Source organism: Giraffa tippelskirchi, chromosome 1 (assembly GCF_054371585.1).
Source record: "Giraffa tippelskirchi isolate mGirTip1 chromosome 1, T2T-mGirTip1v1.2.pri, whole genome shotgun sequence".
NCBI classification, from domain to species: Eukaryota; Metazoa; Chordata; class Mammalia; order Artiodactyla; family Giraffidae; genus Giraffa; species Giraffa tippelskirchi.
Window position 1 is genome coordinate 170,458,732 of NC_137275.1, and position 22,913 is coordinate 170,481,644.

Below are 22,913 nucleotides of genomic sequence, written 5' to 3' on the forward strand. Positions count from 1 at the left end.
ATGAGGCTGGACTTCCTTAGGTATTTTTAAAATTCTTCTTTCAGCAAATGAGTTTGGCTATCCTTCATGTTAACAAAGCTTAATATTTTGTGGTTACAATTGATATTTTAGACAAAGATAAAAATCATCAAGCTGTAAACTTGATAATTACAAGGAGTGATCAACCAGGGCCAGTGCTATTTCAGACCAGAAGTGTGTTGTTAACCATGAAGTAAGGAAATGGATTTATGTGAATCACTAATAATTGGATTCTGAATCCAGTTCTAAAATAAGGTGCCTGAAAGACTTAAGCCAAGGCTCTTATCAGAAAACACTTACCTACACGTACATGCACATTCTCTTACAGAGACTTTTAAAATTCAACAGTGATTTTCTTATGTTAATTTAAAACAAAAAATCTCACTTAGCGTAGTAGTTTGGAGCATGGGCTCCAAAGTCAAATAACCTGGGATCGAATCCCAGCTTTATAAACAAATAATCCTCATACATTCTTAACTTTATTGGAGTGAGTTTACATATTATAAGAAGTACTATTTTAAATGTACAGATGTACACATCTATATAACCATCACCGCAGCCAAGGTGTAAAATATTCCCATCACACCAAAAAGTTCTTTTGCATTCTTTCTTATCCCTCACCCTACCCCCTCAATCTCGCCCTGTACAACCAGATGTATTTGCTATTACTATAGATTAGATTGTCTTTTGTAGACCTTCATACGGGATAGGATTATTTGAAACTGGCTTCTTTCTCTCCATATAGTTTTTGAGGTTCATCCATATCATTAAGTATATGAGGAGTTTATTCTATTTATTACTGACTTGTATTCTATTGTAAGAATGTACCACAATTTGTATTATCATTCACTATTTCATAGATGATTTTAATTTTTATTTTTTATTGAGGTATAGTTGATCTATAATATTATGCAAGTACCAGGTATATGACATAGTGATTCACAACTTTTAAAAGCTGTATTCTATACATAGTTATTATAAAATATTGGCTATATGCCCTGTGTTGTACAATATAGCTTATTTATTTTGTATATATTATCTTACCTCTTCCTGTTTCGCTCTACCCACTGATAGCTATAAGTTTGTTCTCTGTATCTGTGAATCTGTTTCTTTTTTGTTATATCCACTAGTTTGTTTTAGTTTTTAGGTTCTACATATATGTGGTATCATACCATATTTGTCTTTCTCTATCTAACTTATTCTACTTAGCATAATACCCTCCTGGTCCATCCATGTTGTTGCAAATGCAAAATTTTATACTTTTTTATGGCTGAGTAGTGTTCTGTTGTGTATATATACCACGTCTACTTAATCTGTTCATCTGTTGATGGACCCTTAGGTTGCTTCCATATCTTACCAATTATAAATAATGTTACTATGAACATTGGGGTGCATGTACCTTTCCAAATTAGTGGTTTAGTTTCTTTGGATATGTACTCAAGGGTGGAATTACTGGATCATATGGTTCTAGCTTCAGTTTTTTGAGAAACCTCCATACTCTTCTCCATAGTGGCTATGCCGATTTACATTTCCACCAACAGTGCACAAAGATTCCCCTTTCCATGGATAATTTTACTGTCTCTAATTTGGGGGTGTTGTGAGTAAAGCTAGTATGAATATTCATGGACAAGCCTCTGTGTGGACAAATTACAACTTTTTAAACTTTACACACTAGACAAAAGGCCTAATTTAAGGAGACACTTTGAGGAGTAAGGGGATGGCCCAGAAGACTAACCAGATGTAAAGAACATTTCAGGCCAGGTATATAGCACATACTAAGACTCAATCAAGGAAAAGCTGGAAGGCCATTCATCCTAGCTGGAGTGTGTGGCAAAGGGAAGAAGAAGGAAAACAGTATCATATACAGAGTTGAGCACAGTTCTTCCTTCATAGTAGACACTCAGGGAACTTGATCATCTACATGATATGCATCTTTCTCATACAACATTTAATATTGAATTAATAAACAGTTAATATTGTTAGAATTTTACATGATAAAAATGGAGCACGCATTATACACACACACACACACACACACACACATATATATATACACACACACACATAGAATGCAGCTTAGGAATGAAACTAGCTCCACTCTCCCTTGCAAATATGCCTTTCACTACTTTATATTCACCTATTTCTTGTAACACTTCTGTCCCCCTCTCTGTAGTCTATTTTATCTGATTTGGGTTCTTGTGTCTGTTTGCCAAGATTTTAGTTGATGGTTCTGGGTGAAGGATTAATTTCCTTGTTTGTGTTCTCTGCTTTTCTGGAAGACTACTTGGATTTCAAGAAACAATAGGTAGACTAGGAAGTTTTGAAAAAAAAAGCATAATCTGCTGATCATGAGTGATTTGAGTTAATGGTATGTATATAACCTAGATGAGAGGCATAAATGAGTATAATGAGACTGTTGAAGGTGTTTGAGAGCTACTCCTGGGAACCAAAACTTGTATGAAATAGTTTATAAAGCAGTTAGTTTAAATAGATGCATTATTTTTTCTTCGTACCTCTTGGAGGATTTGGGGATTAAAACTGGAGGAAACAGCTGTACTAAAAGCATTGGTCAGGATAAGGGAGGAGAGAGAGTCCAGTATGCAAAAGGGGTAGGTGTCATGTGATGAGTGAAGTAATTTAAAAGAAACTGAGAACAAAGCTACCTGAATCTTAGAGTAAAAAGTTCTTATTTGATTTGAAAAACATTTTGGAGCCACTACAGTGATTTGAGAAAGTGAGCTGGATAACAGTAATGACTTTCAAGAAAGTCAATTCCAGTTACTTTGATGTCAAAGTTTTCTTTTTTAAGCTGATTGTAAATCCATGGGTCCTATGATATGTGCTACAAAATGATAGAAGAAATTGACTTGCTAAAATGGGTGAAAATGCTCTTACAGTGATGTTTTCTGTCTTCTTAGCATGCAATTGTATATTCCTGACCTCAAAGATTGTGACAATTCAGTGGAATTTTTTATCATCTCTTGGTCTCCTTCTAAATGAGAGTTATAGAGTTGGTATATATAATCATCTTTGCTAAATTCTTTTCTTAAAAAAAGGGAAGACAAGAAATGCTTTTAGAAATGGCTCTTTAATAAACCCAGGGCAAAGGGTGTGGTGAAGAGATTGCTTCTTGAAAAGTGTCAGGCCAGAACCTGTACTTTGAGAAGACTTCACAAATTTCTTTCAACCAATCTTTTTGTTGCTTATTATTGTTCACCATGACCTTCAGAAAACCACTTAACTTCCAATATTTGAATTATTTTCACATACAACTGTGGTCTTTGAATTTGCCATGTCAGTTTGCAGAGATTTAAAGAAAGCGAGTGACACAATTCTGGTTAGCTTCTGGAGTCACTGTGAGACTCTTGCAGGTAGAATGACAGATTCATTTACAGTTTATAAGTGACTTTTTCCCTTAAGTTTTACATTAGTATTCTTTTTCTTAGCTGTGAAGCAAACTTAGAATCATCTGTAGTCCTAGGAAGCTGCATAATTTTTTTGAACCTGCCAGAGGCTACAGCATCTATGCTTTCTTAATATACTGTAGGGGATGGTTTTGTCTGGAAATCCTTTGTTTTCTTTATATGTTTTGCCCTCAGAATTGTCTTTAGAACCAAGGTAAACGATATGTGTCCAGCTTTGTTCCAGAGTTCAATATTGTGCATCTTACAAGCCTAAAACTTGCACTAAATTCCAGCTATATATGATTAAACAATCAGAGTATATACCTAAAAATGCATGAAATGTCTATGATTACATGTTAGGATGTACCATAGTTTTTTGCACAGATTATTAACTGAACTAGGGAATCAAATAAGGAAATTGAGTGGAGACTGAAATCTAGTCTGTGATTGACTCAACAAGTCATGTGCCCCAGAGTGGGATGTTGTTGTTTAGTTGCTAAGGTATATCTGACTCTTGTGATCCCATGAGTTGTATCCCACCAGGCTCCACTGTCCATGGGATTCTCCAGGCAAGAATACTGAAGTGGTTTTTCACTTCCTTCTCCAGGGGACCTTTCTGATCCAGGGATCAAACCTGTGTCTCCTGCATCGACAGGTGGATCCTTTACCACTGAGCTAATGGGAAAGCCCCAGAGTGGGATGACGTTCCCCTAAAGCAAGAGGCATCTAATTCACATGGGTCCCATGTAGGCAACCATGTTGCATGGAATTTGGTTGTAATTTCCTCCACAATTGTCAAAAGGCATGGGTATCTTTTAAAAGGTATCTCTCTAGAGATGGTTTTGATCATTTTAGCCTTCATCTATTGCTTCAACCTTGACATTCACAGGACCTTCATTTGCAAAGTTATTGCAGTCAAATAGAGTTTTCCAATATCTTTTTCATCATCCCCAGCTTCTAGACATAGTTTGATGTAAAATCTTAGAATTTTGAGTGAATGAGTTTAAGCACAAATCTATTTTTCTCTTCCTATTCTTTCTCCATTCTGCCTGATTTTTTGACCAAAAATGATTGAAGCTTTATGCATTCAAATGTATGCTTATTTCATGTGGAGTCAGTAGAAGATTCTTATGTGGGGTAATTAAAAATTGACATTTTCAGGATTCATGAGCACAAGCATAAGGCAGTGGTGAAAAAGCTGTATAAGATGCTTTCATAATTATCAACAAGCTGTCTTGTGAAGGTACTCCCAACAGACCTTCTTTTCTACAAAGGAATAGAGCTTTAAATGTGAAAGAGAGAAATGTGATTGAGGTGTATGGGAGGAACTCGGTCATTGAAATTAGTCCTTGCCTATCAGTTTTGGACTCTGGCATCAGCTTTCCCAGAACAGACTGTGGCACCAATTCCCTGTTCCCCATAAGGGACAGGGGGCTCTAACTTGCTGTGACCATGCTGAGACCATACCAAATGGGCAGTGTTCCAGCTGTGAAAATCGGTTCAAGATCAGTGTACATGCTGTGCCAAGCTAAGTTGCTTCCATTGTGTGTGACTCTGTGAGGCTCTATGGACTGTAGCCCACCAGATTCCTCTGTCCGTGGGATTCTCCAAGCAAGAATACTGGAGTGGATTGCCATGCCCTCCTCCAGAGGATCTTCCTGACCCAAGGATTGAACCCACATCTCTTAAGTCTTCTGCATTGGCAGGCGGGTTCTTTACCACATGGGCTACATAGGAAGCCCTCAAGATCAATAAGATAAGCCAAATGAATGAGAGGAAAGGGGGCCTTATTACATCTTTTTAAACTTTAGTAAAGATGGTTTAGCCTATCCTTTTTTTTCTACTCATGGAGATCTTTATATTCACACCAGTGTCTACAATATAAACCAGATCCAAGGATTCAAAAAGAAATCCTGAAAATTAATCCCTCCCTAGTTTTATGCTTAACTTCCTAAGGCCACTGCATCTAGGAAGGTACAGTTACACACACCAGGTGATCACTTTGTGGAATCCATCTGGATACATCTTCTGTGACATAAATAGATCCAGACTTTTCTTTTTCTTAGAATCTCAATTCAACTCTTTACACATGTTCACATCTTGCTAGCCTTAGGCATTTCAAAGCAATTAAACTTCCATCACACATCCCAGTAATAGTTTCAACAGGCTTCATTTTATGACGTTTTACCAGAAGCCATGGTACACCCTGAAGTTTCCAGAGTCATCTTTGAAAGAGCCAAAATAAGAGGGTATTGTGATCACTGCTGGATGTTAACAAATAGGAAGCTGCTCTTTGCCATTCAGTGCCATTCGTCCATCTGTGCATGCCTAGTTAGCTGTAATAAAAACATAAAATGGCCTCAGCATGAATATAAAATAAAGTATCTTTGCCATATTAATAATATTTTCTCACTCAGGGAAAACTCCTGATAGAAATGACTGAAGAAGGTCATTTCTCAGCAAGAATAAGGGCTCTGGGCCAGTTAACTTTTCTTCCAAATTTCACATATATCTTTTTCTGCTCATACTATTTTAATGAGTTTTGAAGAAGAGAGCAGCTTTTAATGCAGTTGATTTGCAGAAAGCAGAGAGGATAAAAATGTTCTGGTGTTCATTTATGATGCATAGATAAATCCCCAAATACCCCCCCCCACCTTTGCTGTCTTAATTATTCTGAGAATTTATGATTGATTTGAGTACTTTAGTTGAAAGAAATACTATGTGTCTTTTGTATGGTGGTGATCACTGAGTATGTATATAATAGATGAAGATTTTGAATACTTGGGATCAAGTCCCAGTGAGTTTAACAGAGTTTTTTTTTTTAATGTTCATGAGACTTAGTATTTTCAACTATAAATTGTGAATAATACTATCTTGCTAATAGGATTATTTTAAAGATTTCATCAGCTTATGTATTAAAAAGGTGCATGTATGAGATATGTTTACCACCCATATGAAACTTGTGGGCCTCTTCTTTGGGGAAGCATACTTGAAACATGCTTGGTAAGTGCACTTCAGTTATAGAGGCGGTAGGGTTAAGAGATAGCTATCTCAGTGCATTTACTATTTTCAACATTGTGATTGACCATGATTTTGTATCTCAATCAAACACTGATTCTATCCTAACAATGCAGAGAACTTAAGTCTTCAAGTGATGTGCATCCAAAGAAGAAAATGCCTAGACAAACCTGTGCTTGAACAATGAGCGATCTGCATCTATAGATTAATTAGGAGAACTTTATTGTCTGAAAGTGGTTTTAGAAAAGGCAGAGGAACCAGAGATCAAATTGCCAATATCCGCTGGATCATCGAAAAAGCAAGAGAGTTCCAGAAAAACATCTATTTCTGCTTTATTGACTTTGCCAAAGCCTTTGACTGTGTGGATCACAATAAACTGTGGAAAATTCTGAAAGAGATGGGAATACCAGACCATCTGACCTGTCTCTTGAGAAACCTGTATGCAGGTCAGGAAGCAACAGTTAGAACTGGACATGGAACAACAGACTGGTTCCAAATAGGAAAAGGAGTCCGTCAAGGCTGTATATTGTCACCCTGCTTATTTAACTTCTATGCAGAGTACATCATGAGAAACGCTGGGCTGGAAGAAACACAAGCTGGAATCAAGATTGCCGGGAGAAATATCAATAACCTCAGATATGCAGATGACACCACCCTTATGGCAGAAAGTGAAGAAGAACTAAAGAGCCTCTTGATGAAGGTGCAAGAGGAGAGTGAAAAAGTTGGCTTAAAGCTCAACGTTCAGAAAACTAAGATCATGGCATCTGGTCCCATCACTTCATGGGAAATAGATGGAGAAACAGTGGAAACAGTGTCAGACTTTATTTTTTTGGGCTCCAAAATCACTGCTGATGGTGATTGCAGCCATGAAATTAAAAGACGCTTACTCCTTGGAAGGAAGGTTATGGCCAACCTAGATAGCATATTTAAAAGCAGAGACATTACTTTGCCAACAAAAGTCTGTCTAGTCAAGGCTATGGTTTTTCCAGTGGTCATGTATGGATGTGAGAGTTGGACGGTGAAGAAAGCTGAGCGCTGAAGAATTGATGCTTTTGAACTGTGGTGTTGGAGAAGACTCTTGAGAGTCCCTTGGACTGCAAGGAGATCCAATCAATCCATCCTAAAAGAGATCAATCCTGGGTGTTCATTGAAAGGTCTGATGTTGAAGCTGAAACTCCAATACTTTGGGCACCTCATGCGAAGGGTTGACTCATTGGAAAAGACCCTAATGCTGGGTAGGATTGAGGGCGGGAGGAGAAGGGGACGACAGAGGATGAGATGGTTGGATGGCATCACCGACTCGATGGACATGGGTTTGGGTAGACTCCGGGAGTTGGTGATGGACAGAGAGGCCTGGCGTGCTGCAATTCATGGGGTCGCAAAGAGTCGGACACGACTGAGCGACTGAACTAAACTGAGTTTTATAAGAGAAGCAAAAACGTTTCTGGTAGGTAGCCCACATGAAAAGATATTGGCATGATCTTCTGTGTAAGCAGCTTACTTCCAGCGCTTTGGCATGAGGGCAGGATATTTGTAAACCATGCCTGCAGAGACTCAAGCCCTATGTTGGAGATATTAGCCTAATTAACCAGGCTTTATCATTGGTAAACTAGGTTTCCAAGAACGATACTAACTGTAGTACCTTCTAGAAGTGGTTCTGAAAGTGGGGTCCCTGAACCAACAGTATCAGCATCACCCAGGAACTTGGTAGAAACGCAAATCTGAGCCTTGCCTTGAAACTACTAATTGGTGGGGTTTCACAATGTGTGCCCTAACAAGTCCTCTGGGTGACGCACATGTAGGTTTGGGAAACACCGACCCAAGTTATCCACTATATGTAATGAATTAATTTCTCTCCTAGTCAAATTTGAGTGTTGCTAATTGAAATAGTATCCTTAGAAGAAATGAAAAAAAATTTCTCTCAGGTGATTTTTTTCTGTAGCTTAGATAAGGAATCCTATGGTGAAAGATGCTCTGAAAAAAAAAAATCTCATCTCTTGTCAGTCTCTTAGCCATGTACTCCCAGCTGCATGCATTCTCCTTTTGGTCAATTGGATGATCACATTCTCTTTTCAAACTTTGTATCTCCCATTTCAGGGGGTGGGGGGGACTTTTACATTATCCTCCTGCATTAGTTCTGTGCTTCCTTACATGATTAAAAATTCCCAACAAGTAGTCTAATTTAGGGGCTTCTCTGGTGGCTCAGATAGTCAGGAGCCCACCTGTCATGCAGGAGACCAGGATTGTATCTCTGTGTTGGGAAGATCCCATAGGGAAGGGACTGGCAACCCACTCTAGTACTCTTGCCTGGAGAATCCCATGGACACACAGTCCATGGGATCACAAAGATCGGACACAGCTGAGTAACTAACACACACATCAGTCTGATTTAGCTGCTTCCATTTCCTTACTGTGCTGTCTTTTAATTCTCCTTCAGTCTTGTTTCCACTTGCGCCTTTGAAGTGCAGTTACTCTTTAAGATGTTCAACCATTTCCTGCTTGCCAGATCAGAAGGATCCTTGCTTTTTTCCAGGGTTTCATGCTTTTATCTACACAGTCCAGAACTACTTTTCCTTACCTTTCATGCTGCAGAGATACAGCCCCGTTCTTCTTTGATACTTTCCTGAGTCCCTTCTCTCCCTTTCCCTGGGCCATTCCCTAAGGACCGTTGCTTTGAGTGCTCTGGAGGGAGAACACGTTGGCTCTCTTTCCTTCTCCACTCCTCTCTGCCTTCTTCCTTTCCTCCCTTTCACATTCTCTTAATTCCACATTCACATCCCTGCCTTCCGTTCAGTGACAAGGACCACCTCCTGACTAATGATTCCCAGTTCTACCATCTTCCACATTGACTTCATCCATTACCGACCTAGAATCTCTGCACAAGGATCTCCTGTGTCATTTAAAACACAGAACTTCCAGAATAGAACTATCAGTCATCTTTAATGAAGCAATTTCTTCCCCAAGGTTACCTCTATCCTCAGGGAATATCCTTCTCTAGATCACCCCATTCACTCTGATCCTGTTCATCTGACTGAGCATCCTACAGTGTGAGATGTGAAATTTCTTTGCTCTTTTCTTATGTGATTTCTTATTTCATTCACCTCTTCCATAACCTTCTTTATGGTATCCTGTGCCTGCACCATTTCCCTGCCTCAGTCCTTCTGCCATTTCACACCCCACACATCAATGCCAGATCAGTCTTTCTAAAATATTAAGTAAATAAGTGATGTCATTTTTTGATTGCTGGCTACTTCATTACCTATAGATTAAATCCATCCATGGGATTCCAGGCCGGCATAGCTTTCTTGAGGATGACACCATTCCAAATATCCCTGTCTCATTACTTACTCCATGAATTATACCTCCATGAATCCAAATCTTACTCCAGGACATAAGAACCATCTCAAGTATTTTTCTTTTAAGAGAATATGCAGTCTTCTATAATGGCCTATTTTTCTGAGTTTTACAGAAATTTCCTTATTATTGTTCCTTATTTGAGTTTTATGTAAATGAAAAGGAATTTTCACGAGAAGTCTTACATAGCACTTGAAATTTAAAAAGATAAGTGTTAGCTTTCTTCCCAGTCAGAAGGTGACATTCCTAGCTGCAAGGAATAAGTTCTTCTGTGTATCACTCTTTGTGGTTTGCCATCCATCATATCAACAGTAGGTAATGGCATCATATCAGGTGAGCCATGGATGTTTGGTGTAGTTGGGTAAAATAATCATATCTTTGCAACTTCTGTTAACTACTGAGTATGAAAATATACTCACTTGAAATATAAACGTCAGTCAGATTTTCTATTCCTTTATGCAAATTAAAGGAAAAGGCAAACATAAAGGAAAGTTAAATGAAGAGTTATCTATAAGTAATATGTGAATAATTCAGAAATAAGAATTTTTGACTGCTGGCTCATTAAGATCCCAGTCTGGCAATTGTTTGTACAGGTTATATGCCAAGAAGATATAGGCTGGGGAGCTGACATGTGGTCAATCTAATCTTCAATTAGCTTTCACCCAAAAGCCCTTGTGGGGCATTTTTTATTTTGTTCTCATCTCTGTCTAAGCAATCATAGTTTCCTAAAAACAAGCCCAGTTGTGATCTATGTATGCCTAGGAATACATGGCTAAGTTTCCCCAAGGTGGTAAAATAGTTTTCCTACCTCCAGTCAAGAAATACTAGTCAAGTACCTTAAACAAATTACTTTCCTATTATAGTCACTTTGGAAGCAAACAAAGGAAGAATGGCCAGAGAAGAAGAGAAAATAATTTGACATATTTATCTTTTCTTAAATCCACTTAAGAGAAGGCAGGCATATCTTCTTAACTCTGTAAATTTTAAAAGATTACAGTAAATATGTATCTTAAATATGCATATATAATAAATTGCGTGCATATGCACCAAGTATAATGAAGTACATTGTACATGGAGGAGACGAATTCAGCAGTGGTTTCCTAAACTCTTTTTACTTCATCTCTGTAATGATGAGCCTGTCTGACTACCTACAGCTGCTGACCAAACATATCCCGAGGGGCGCTTTGAAGTGCAGAGCCCGCAGACAGCCAAGTATCAGTGTCTGGAAACCTTCCACATGCAATTCCTTGATAGTGCTGGTGATGGCTGGCATCTTTGGATCTGGCTGCAGTTGTTAGTAGAGCCTACAATTTTAGGAAAAGCAAAGGAAAACTAAAAACAAACCATGCAAAGTAAGGCAATAAGGCAGGTGCTGGCTGAGGGGTTTTTCCTGCCCCCAGGGAGTCTGCATTTTGCAGGAGGAGGCAGAAGAAAGCACTGCAGCTCTAGTTCTGATTTCTCTAAGAAGCTTATGTGCTTTTCACGCTGAAATTTAAAGGGTACATAATAAAGAGATAGATGTCTGAGAAAGGGAGTAAGAAAAAGGAAGAAAAGGCTAATTCTGCAAGCATCCTGTTTTCATTTGTCAAGATGTTTGGGTGTAGAAATGCTGACATAGGAGAAGGAAGAGTATTACTTCTGCTTCTTCATGCTTATGAATCTTACATTTTATGTTTTCCTATTTAGCTGTTTACTTCTACTTTAAAAGAAGCAGTACTTAAGCATTTACATTATTCATGTGCAATGGGGTGCGTTTCACGCCCTCTGCCTATTCCGAACATTTGGTCTGGTTTGATTAGTAGGTGCGGGAGGTGCAGGGTCCCTGATGGGAGCAGTTATTTCAGAACAGGTGGTTCAGCACATTGAGGATCAAAGAACCCAAAGGTGCGAGGACCCCAGCAGCTGCAGGAGCTCTTTGATCTCAGTCGAAGTTTCAACCCCACCCTGCAGATCAGCAGCCCCCCTCAAGACAGGAATTTGCATTTGCCTAACTCTCAGTCTGGTGGTTTCCCCTTAGGTAGAAGAACAGCAGCCTGACTGATGGCGGAAGACACCCCACGGTCACGGTTGGCATCCAGTTCCCCCACAGTCCACTCTCTCACCCTTACTTCCAGCCATAGACTGCTAATGCCCATACCCTGCTGACCACTCTCCCCACATGCCAGGGCTGCCATTTTGCTCACTGCCCCAAAGAACGGTACACAGACCTGATGATTCTTTAATCAGGAGGCTCCGTTCTGGCCCCAGCTGTCCTCCCTGCATCTGCACCTCGCTGAATCCGACAAGGGCCCCAAAGCCCAGTCCAGATATCACCTTACCCTCTATGTCATCTTCCCGACTCCAAATTTCAGCTGACATTCATTGAGTACTTTGTATAGAGCAGGCTCTATTGGTAGCTTTTTATCCATTATCTTTTTTTTTTTTTTTTTACTGATTTCTTTTCTTGACTTTTGAAGTCTTTCATACACAGTTACCACTTTGGTTTCTTAGTGAAATCATAGAGCTATTCTTATCTCATCCCCTGGCAGTCTGAGAACTCATAGCATTTTCTGTTTCTTTCGGAGCCTCATTGTGTTGACCATAGAAGGTACTCCAAACCACACAAGTGATATCATAATTAATGGGATAAATTCTTAGCTTATATCGGTGAAGTGTATTGAAACTGTCCCTTTCTAACAATTGAGTAATCGAACCTAATTTATCAACCACATTTTATATTTTGATGATTGAATGCATCTCAACAAATACAAAGTTCAGTATGCCTGTACAGCTACCTCCTAGTTACTAGGCTGTTAATATTAAAAGATGTGAGTTCAGTGCCTCTCCATACTCCCTCAGTTCCACATGGGGTGGCTACTCACCTGGTTTGCCTGTGAATAAGGAGTTTCTCCAGGACATAGGAATTCTGTGCTCAAACCAGGACAACATTGGGTAAACCTAGACGTTTAGTCAAACTAGTCATAAGAAATGATTTCCCCAATGGAAGAAACTGACTATACTTTTATACTAAGTGCTCAGGAATGGATAGCTGTCACTTAGTTGTATTTTTTGCAGTCACGGGCAAAATTTTAAATCTCTCATAGTCTTTTTTGTTGTCATTTGCCCTTCTGGTTGCTACATAGCATTGTCTGTATATCCAACAGCTAGTAGCACAAAGCCTTATTACTCCAGGGAGCTCAAAAAAGTTAAAAAACAAACAAACTTTGTTCCAATCAATTCCTTTATTATGTTAGACAGGGCTTTACTAATACCCATTTAGAGTTATCATGAAATAGCCAATCAGTGTGATATTTCTTTTTAAAGGGTTTAAAATAGCTGGCATCAGTAAGGATACATCAAATTCCCTGGTTATAACTTCCTGTGCCCGAAAATTCCAATTTTTATTTTTCTACTAAGTTTTCTAACTTTTCTTTAGAATTGACTTTTTTAGGTCTCATAGCTAGTACTCCTGTCTAAATCAACTGTATCTGCTTTTGAACTATGCCATTATTTACTTGTGTATTTAATGACTAGCTCCTCTCGGCACTTCTAGTCTCATCAGAAAATGAAAATATACCTCCCGGGAACATCATCTATCTTCCTCTCTTTGCTTGTCCACCTGACTAGTCCAAGCTATGATAGGTATTTCATAGCTGTGCTTCAAGATATTTAGTCTGTATACATGCTTTGTTCCCTCAATGTCTTTCTAAATACTGAATCCATAAAATTTTGCATTTGGCACAGTGCTTTCAAGGAGAGATTCCACTTGATCATCATAAAGTTATTTTCAGGCTCAGGTCGTGGCATGAGAAATGTGCATAGATAAAACTATTTTAGTTATGGGATGGTCATATCACAACCAGTTGTTTGCATGGCATATTATATACAGGTAATTGTAAAAATTTTTTAAAGTGGGAATATTGGCTCTATACTAGGATGCATTTTTAGTTATTAATGATGAGTTTATAGGAGTCTGTAACAAAAAGAACAGGCCTCCTAATTCCCCCTTACAATTCTCCTGTAAACACTTTATGCCACTTGGTGAATTAAATACAGTTTCTCAGATCCGTTACATTCATTTACTTCACAAATACATTTGGAACCTCTTCTCTAAGCCAGAAGCTCTGCAGTCAGGGAAGAGAAATCATACCCCATGTGGCACGGTAACAATGGTAACAGTGTGATGAGCGAGATGTGATTCAGATGGTCACCAAAACAGAAACAAACAAAAAAACACATGTTCTGAATTTATAAGTTAATTTTAGAGTGTGAAACTTCATGTCATATAAAAAATTATTACATGTCACTTATATCTCATAAAACTACTAGAGCTTTCAAACCATTTAATGGCTATTTTCCCTGTTAACACCATGTTTTGAAGGAGTTTATCTGCCCAACACATTTATTGTGTAATTATTTTCTCTTTAGTATTTACCAAAAACCAAAAACTAACTGCATTCAGAAGAGAGTTGATACATTGCTGGCACTGCGTCTCCTCCCCCCCAAAAAAGAAAAAAAATTTATTTCATTTTTTTTCCTTCAGCTGTGTATCATGATTGTGGACAGAGTCTCAATTTCAAGTATATTAAGATATTTTAAAATGCTGCAAGTCTCCATTAGTGATTCGGTGGCCTTCACTGATCTAATTTCCCTGTTTATTAATATTCTATTAATAAACATTTTTTTCTGTTGACTCGCCAGTCTGTAGTTTAACTGGAGCTACTCAGCCTCTGTTCTGAACACCTCCTTTGAGGATTGCATGAACAGACCTTGTCTCTGGAGAGTAGGAATTGAGTCGGAAAAGGAAACAATTTACAGCCTTCATAAAGACTCAAGGTGCTTTTCTACTTAACTCAAGTGGTTGTTTAACAGGCATGAAGTGTTTGTTGTATTTGACAGCTCTGTGTTAATTTATGTCCTAAAGGTTGTTAAGTTGACAATTATTGGGGGTGGAGAGGTGGGGAAGGGCAGTGTGCAAAGCTGAGCTGGGGCCGAGACACCCATTTTGCAGACTATTCAAAGTCCTTACCCTCCCCAAACCCACCCCCTCACCCTCTTCCCCACCCCCTTCATACCAATCAAATCTCTCATCTTATTTCCCTAAACTGAGATTAAATTATAAATTATACTGGTTTAAAATCACTTGACACTGACTTGGGGATATGTGGGTACCATGCAGAATTAGAGAGCCTCGCATTGTGTCTTTGTCAATAATTTTGATTCCTCCGGGGCAAGAAAATACTTTTGAATATTCATGGTGAAATGATATAGACTGTCGTTAAGTGATAAGTGACAACATAAGATTTCAATGAACTTTAACAAAAGAGCTCCACAACTTGGTTTCCTTAATCCCAAATTTGACATTTCTCCTCTATTATATGTGTGTTACTCTGTATCTTTTCAAATTAAGGAGGCAAACTTGCCTCATGTAATATTATGTAACTAAAACTAAATAGACTTGTGAATAGCAGTTACCAATTTGTGATAGGTCATTGATGAGTTTTATTTTATTTATTCTTTTCTGGATGTATTTACAAGTTTTTACAATGAACATACATTATTTTTTAATTAAGAAAAATATCATTTATAATAGTTGCAAAAGTACATGTATATTCTACATATACATGTGTAGATTCTACATGTATCTTTGCCATAGCAGAGTACTTTTATTCTGTTTTATTCAGCATGTCCTGCCTAGCTGAGTACCTGATATAATAATGAGCCCTTCCATTTGTATAGTTCTTTACACAGATTTCCTCATGTGGGATATATAGTAATAATCAATTTAGTAATGGTGATGGGATAGATAATATCCCCAAACAAGAAAATTGTCGGTTAGACATTTTATCTTGTTTGCCAAGAGTTATATGATTAGCAAATAGCAGAAAATGGAACAGTATTTCTGAATCCTAGCACAGTTTTCCTATCTTATATGCTATAACTTCCTCTCATGTATATAAAGTTCTGATAACTTCCATGAAACATATAAAGAAATATAAATCCTAGTTGCCACCATCAAGCAGTTTGTAATACATTTGGGGTTAAAAAAAGACATACTGACAGAGTTAATTAGCAATTCAATTGATGACATAGGTAAAAAGTGCAGTGCATAGTACAATGCCTCATATATAGAAGACACTCAAGAAATGTTGGACAGATGGATGGATGCATAGATAAATGGATGGATGGATGGCTATGGGCAGAAGGGCAGGTGGACTGACAAAGTTATAGGTTTAGAAAGAGGAAAAGTTCACTCATCACAGATGGTTGAAATTCAGTAAATATGAATTGACTCTTACTGGCCAGAGACTATTTCAAGAAGAAGATAGACTAGCTAAGGCTTCAGGAACTTAAAAGAATAGAGTTTGACTTTGCAGAGAGGATCAGTGAGGGAACTACAGGCCAAAGTATGACTTTGTGTTAAATATAAAGATATAAAAGTTTAATGCAAGGTGGAGATTTTATGTATTCAACTGGGATTTTAAAGTATTTTTAGAAAGAGTTGCAAATGTAGGTATCACTGTATCACCATTAAATTTTCCTATATATAAGTAAAGTTTCTGAGAAAGTTAAGTCAAATTTAGCTTTAGATCAATAGATATTCTCATTGAGAACTAAAAGTTTACAACATCCGAGGATAAGAAGGTGTCATGAAAGTTTAGAAGCCTCCAAATATTTCATGCATAAACTTTAATAAATTTTTCATATGCTAAAGGAAAGGTAATGGTTTATGTCTTCTAGGATTTTCAACCAAAAAACTAGATATGTCAGAAAATTTATATTTCTTGCATGTTAGTTCTGACTGCACTAAGAGAAGTTATGTACTCTTTAAACCTACTAATTATTTACAAATGGGATGGTGTTATCACTTGAATACAAGTGGTTAACAATGGAGCCTGGGAGTAAATCTTTGTGGGTTAGAATTTGGCTCAACCACTGAGCTGCTAGTCAGTCTCAGCCAAATTTCTTTCTCCTCATCCATGAGTGATAATAGTAATGGCACTAACATCTTAAGATTGTTAGGAGGATTAAATGTAAAAATATGGACTAGTACCTGCCATGTAGCAACGATTCATAAATGGTAGTTCTGTTACTAGTTATAATACATATTCAGTGAATAATATGCATTCATCTTATTTTCTTCTTTTGATTATTTACTTGTTTTATTTGTTTTTTAATTGTTGCTAGAAGGAAAGCTTGGCTCCCATTGGGTTGTGTCTGGCTTTTCTACAGAGTGAAATTATAAGTCAACATATATAGCATAGGTTGCTACCAACCATGGTAAAGCTGACCAACTTCTTGCCTTCTGTAGTGAGCCATCTCTATGGATTTGGACTGATGGATGCAGAAGCCATGGTGATGGAGGCGGAGAAGTGGACCACTGTTCCCCAGCAGCACGTGTGTGTGGAGAGCACAGACCGACAAATCAAGTAATGCTTTCTGCAAGCAGACAGTGTGACCATTCCCTAAAAGAGAGCTGGCCCATGCAGATGTCTCGAGACAGCCCTGTGTTGCACATGAAAACTAGTAGTTTGTGTAGTTTTTTTCTAATGTGATTATAAAATCTTAATAGAATGTCTAAGACCCTAAACTGTTAAATCCCTAGTAGTATAACCTGCCATGCCCTCCTCCAGAGGATCTTTCCAACCTAAGGATGGAACCCAGGTCTCCCACATTGCAGGTGGATTTTTCATCATCTGAGCCACCTGGAAAGCCCACTAGTATAAGCCAAGGATCCTTAAAAGAAAAGCATATTTTATAAGGGGATGAGAGAACCCTTCCTTACAGGTGGATATTCTTCAAGTTTCTACTCTGTCAGTATTTCTGTTTGTTGGTAGAAGTATTTCCCATAAGTTGTTATACCCCCAGAACTAAACCTTATGTTCTGAAAACTTAGCTACTTACCATGTAGTTTTCTGAGAGTGATGCAGGATGCACAGTAAATGAGATTGCACTTTACTCAGATTCCAGGGCCTACTGTCCTGTTTCAGGCACACATACCTGGAGGCTGTTCAACAGGATTTACCAAGTGATAGTGAAGTCTCTCCTAGGCACTGAATTTGAAGAATTAGGATTTATTATAGTGATTTTATTAGTATTTTGCTTTTGGCTTTCTTTTTATAGAGAGTTAGCTCAGAAAAGTACTTATGAACTTTGGTTTGTAATAAGAACAGAGCCATTATAATTCTTGAGGAAACTGTTAGGAAGCAGAAATAAATGGACTAAATTATTTTCTCATTCTACCCATTTGTAGCAAAGAATATGAAAAAATACATAAAGGAGTAAAAAGTTAACCAGTATTTATTGAGTTCTTACTACAGGTCAAGCCCTAGCAACTTAATGTGTGTTTTCTTCTTAAAAGTTGATAACAACTTGGGTTTTATTCCTTTTTGACAAATGAAGAAATGAGATCAAATGGAATAATTGTTTATTTTTACACAAATTTCATTTACCAATTCAGCATCTATTTTTCTTGCATTTATTGGATATCAAGAATGGGACTGTGGCACACGCAGCCAGGAGGAGTGCAGATCTCCTCCTGCATGTGCTGCATCCCTGCGCCCTTTATGCCAGATGCCTGGGACCCTCAGAGCCCAGTGAAGCGGCTCAGACCCGGCTGGCCAGAGGCACCCAGAGCCATGTCAGAGCTTTGAGCAAGGCCTGGTGACAAGGACCAGCTGTCACCCACCAGTCTTCCAGGCCCAACTTCAAGATGCTGAGCCTGAAGCTTCTGAGGCTGTTCGGCACGGAACATGTGCCCCAGAGATCAAGGCCTGAGCTTTTGGAATAGGAGCACTGACTCCGAGACTGCTGCTGCTGCTGCTGCTGCTAAGTTGCTTCAGGCATGTCTCACTCTGTGTGACCCCAAAGACGGCAGTCCACCAGCCTCCTCCGGTCCCTGGGGTTCTCCAGGCAAGAACACCGGAGTGGGTTGCCGTTTCCTTCTCCAGACTCCAAGACTAGGGAGTATCAAATAGTGAGAACTCAGACAAAGGAAACCACTTGAATACAAGACCCTGCATCACCCAAACACCTGTAGCACCCTGTGCAGGATGCCTCATCTAAACAACAAACAAAACAAAAATACAAACCCAGTCATCAGCAGACAGGATTACCACCTCACTCAGCCTTGCCCATCAGAGGAAAAACAAACAAAAAAACAAAATCTCTGCACAAATGTTACCCTATACGAAGCTCACACAACGACTGGACCAATTTTAGGAGGGCAGAGACCAAAAGAAAGAATTCAACCTTCATCAAGGAAAGAATTCAAATTTCCTTGAAGCCTGGGAAAGGAGACTTCAAGCACAATAACTTAAAAAAAAATAATGGAAAGGCAGAGAAATACTGCAGAAATGAAGGAACAAACTAGAAACACAGAAGTCCAAATAAATGTAGAAGAAATAGGCAAACTACCTGAAAAAGAATTCAGAATAATGATAGTAAAGATGATCAAAAACCTTGAGAACAAAATGGAGAAAATGCAAGAATTAATTAACAAAGACCTAAAAGAATTAAGGAATAAGCATATAGAGACAAACAACACAATTACTGAAAGTAAAAATGCTCTAGAAGGAATCAATAGCAGAGTATCTGAAGCAGAAGAACAAATCAGTGAACTGGAAGATAAATTGGTGGAAATAACTTCTGAAGAACAGACTAAAGTAAAAAGAATGAAAAGAGCTGAGGACAGTCTCAGAGACCTCTGGGACCATATCAAAACGCACCAACATTCGAATTATAGGGGTTCCAGAAGAAGAAGAGAAAAAAAAAGGGTATGAGAACATTTTTGAAGAGATTATAGTTGAAAATTTCCCCAACATGGAAAAGGAAATAGCCAATCAAGTCCAAGAGGCACGAAGAGTCCCATACAGGATAAACCCAAGGAGAAACATGTCAAGGCACATACTAATCAAACTAACAAAGACTAAACACAAAGAAAGATTATTAAAAGCAGCAAGGAAGAAGCAACAAGTAACATACAAGGGAAACCCCATATGCTTAACAGCTGATCTTTCAGCGGAGACGCTGCAGGCCAGAAGGGAATGGCAGGATATATTTAACGTACTGAAAGGGTAAAATATACAACCAAGATTACTGGACCTGGCAAGGATCTCATTCAAAAATGATGGAGAAATAAAAAGCTTTTCAGACAAGCAAAAGAGAATTCAGTACCACCAAACCAGCTTTACAACAAATGTTAAATACTTATATAGTCAAGAAATACAAGAGAAAACAAAAGATCTACAAAATCAACCCCAAACAACTAAGAAAATGGCAATAGGAACATATATATCGATAATTACTTTAAATGTAAATGCTCCAACCAAAAGATACAGACTAGCTGAATGGATACAAAAACAAGACCCATATATATGCTGTCTACAAGAAACCCACTTCAGACCTCAAGACACGTATAGACTGAAAGTGAGAGGATGGAAAAATATATTCCATGGAAATGGGAAGCAAAAGAAAGCTGGAGTAGCAATCCTTATATCAGACGAAATAGATCTCAAAATAAAGAAGATTACAAGAGATAAGAAAGGACACGAAATAATGATCAAGGGATCAATCCAAGAGGAAGACATAACAATTGTAAATATCTATGCATCCAACATGGGAGCACCTCAATACATAAGAGAAACACTAACAGACATAAAAGGAGAAATTGACAGTAACACAGTAATAGTAGGAGACTTTAACACCCCACTCACACCAATGGACAGATCATCAAAACAGAAAATTAATAAGGAAACAAAAGTCTTAAATGATATATCAGATGAGATGGATCTCATTGATATCTTCAGGACATTCCATCCAAATGCAGAAGAATACACCTTCTTCTCAAGTGCACATGGAACATTCTCCAGGATAGATCATATTTGGGTCACAAATCAAACCTCAGTAAATTTAAGAAAACTGGCATTGTATCAAGCATCTTCTTTGACCACAATGCTATAAGACTAGATATTGATTACAAGAAGAAAAGTGTAAGAAACACAAACACATGGAGATTAAACAACACATTTCTAAATAACCAACAGGTTACTGAAGAAATCAAAAGGAAATGAAAACATTTCTAGAAACAAATGACAATGAAAAGATGACAACTCAAAACCTATGGGATGCAGCAAAAGCAGTTCTAAGAGGGAAGTTTATAGCAATACAATCCTACCTCAAGAAACAAGAAAAACATCAAGTAGACAACCTAACTTTACAACTAAAATAACTGAAAAAAGAATAAAAAACCCCAAAAATTAGTAGAAGGAAAGAAATCATAAAGATCCGAGCAGAAATAAATGAAAAAGAAACAATAGTAAAGATTAATAAAACTAAAAGCTGATTCTTTGAGAAGATAAACAAAAGTGACAAACCTTTAGCCAGACTTATCAAGAAAAAGAGAGAAGAATTAAATCAACAAAGTAGAAATGAAAAAGGAGAGGTTACAACAGACAATGCAGAAAGACAAAGGATTATAAGAGACTATTATAAACAACTATCTGGCAATAAAACAGATAACCTGGAAGAAATGGACAGATTCTTAGAAAAGTTAAGTCTTCCAAGACTGAACCAGGAAGAAATAGAAATTATGAACAACCCAATTACAAGCACTGAAATTGAAGTTGTGATCCAAAAATTCTTAAAAAACAAAAGCCCAGAACCAGATGGCTTCACAGGAGAATTCTGTCAAACATTTAGAGAAGAAATAATGCCTATCCTAAAACTCTTTCAAAAAATTGCAGAGGAAGGAACACTTCCAAACTCATTCTACAAGGCCACCATCACCCTGATACCAAAACCAGACAAAGACAATACAAAAAAAGAAAACTACAGGCCAATATCACTGATGAACATAGATACAAAAATCCTCAACAAAATTTTAGCAAACAGAATTCAGCAACACATCAAAAAGCTCATACACCATGATCAAGTTGGGTTTATTTACAGGATGCAAGGATTCTTCAATATATGCAAATCAATCAATGTGATACACCATATTAACAAATTGAAAGATAAAAACCATATGATCATCTCAATAGATGCAGAAAAAAGCCTTTTACAAAATTCAGCACCCATTTAAGATGAAAACTCTTCAAAAAATGGGCATAGAAGGAACCTACCTCAACATAGTAAAGGTATATATAATAAGCCTACAGCAAACATTATTCTCAATGGTGAAAACTGAAAGCATTCCCCCTAAGATCAGGAACAAAACAAGGGTGTCCACTTTCATCACTATTATTCAACATAGTTCTGGAAGTCCTAGCTACAGCAATCAGAGAAGAAAAAGAAATAAATGGAATCCAGATTGGAAATGAAGAAGTAATGCTCTCACTGTTTGCAGATGACATGATACTGTGCATAGAAAACCCTAAAGATAGTATAAGAATATTACTAGAGCTAATCATTGAATTTAGAAAATTTGCAGGATACGCAATCAATACACCGAAATCACTTGCATTTCTATACACTAACAATGAAAATTCAGAAAGAGAAATTAAGGAATCAATCCCATTCATCATTGCAGCAAAAAGAATTAAATATCTAGGAATAAACTTACCTAAGGAGACAAAAGAACTGTACACAGAAAATTGTAAGACACTAATAAAAGAAATCAAAGACGACATAAACAGATGGAGAGATATTCCATGTTCCTGGGTAGGAAGAATCAATATTGTGAAAATGACTATACTACCAAATGCAATCTCCAGATTTAATGCAACCCCTATCAAATTACCAAGGGCATTTTTCACAGAACTAGAACAAAAAATTTCACAATTCATATGGAAACACAAAAGATCCCAAATAGCCAAAGCAGTCTTGAGAAAGAAGAATGGAGCTGGAGGAATCAACCTTCCTGACTTCATATTATACTACAAAGCTATAGTCATCAAGACAGTTTGGTACTGGCACAAAAACAGAAATATAGACCAATGGAAAAAGATAGAAAGCCCAGAAATAAACCCATGGACCTATGGGCACCTTATTTTTGACAAAGGAGGCAAGAATATACAAGGGGACAAAGACAGCCTCTTCAATAAGTGGTGCTGGGAAAGCTAGACAACTACATGTAAAAAGATGAATTTAGAACACTTCCTAACACCATACACAAAGATAAACTCAAAATGGATTAAAGAC

General features: G+C 37.7%; 1 protein-coding gene across 3 annotated transcripts in view; it reads left to right on the forward strand.

Annotated features, from left to right (window-relative positions):
* Positions 1-22,913, forward strand: part of PCSK5 (proprotein convertase subtilisin/kexin type 5) — a 490,556-nt gene that overhangs the window by 270,307 nt on the left and 197,336 nt on the right. For all 3 annotated transcript variants that reach the window (XM_081505747.1, XM_081505752.1, XM_081505755.1), the window contains exon 11: positions 17,086-17,203. In XM_081505747.1, the coding sequence (XP_081361873.1) occupies positions 17,086-17,203 (118 nt within the window). The remainder of the gene's footprint in view (positions 1-17,085; positions 17,204-22,913) is intronic.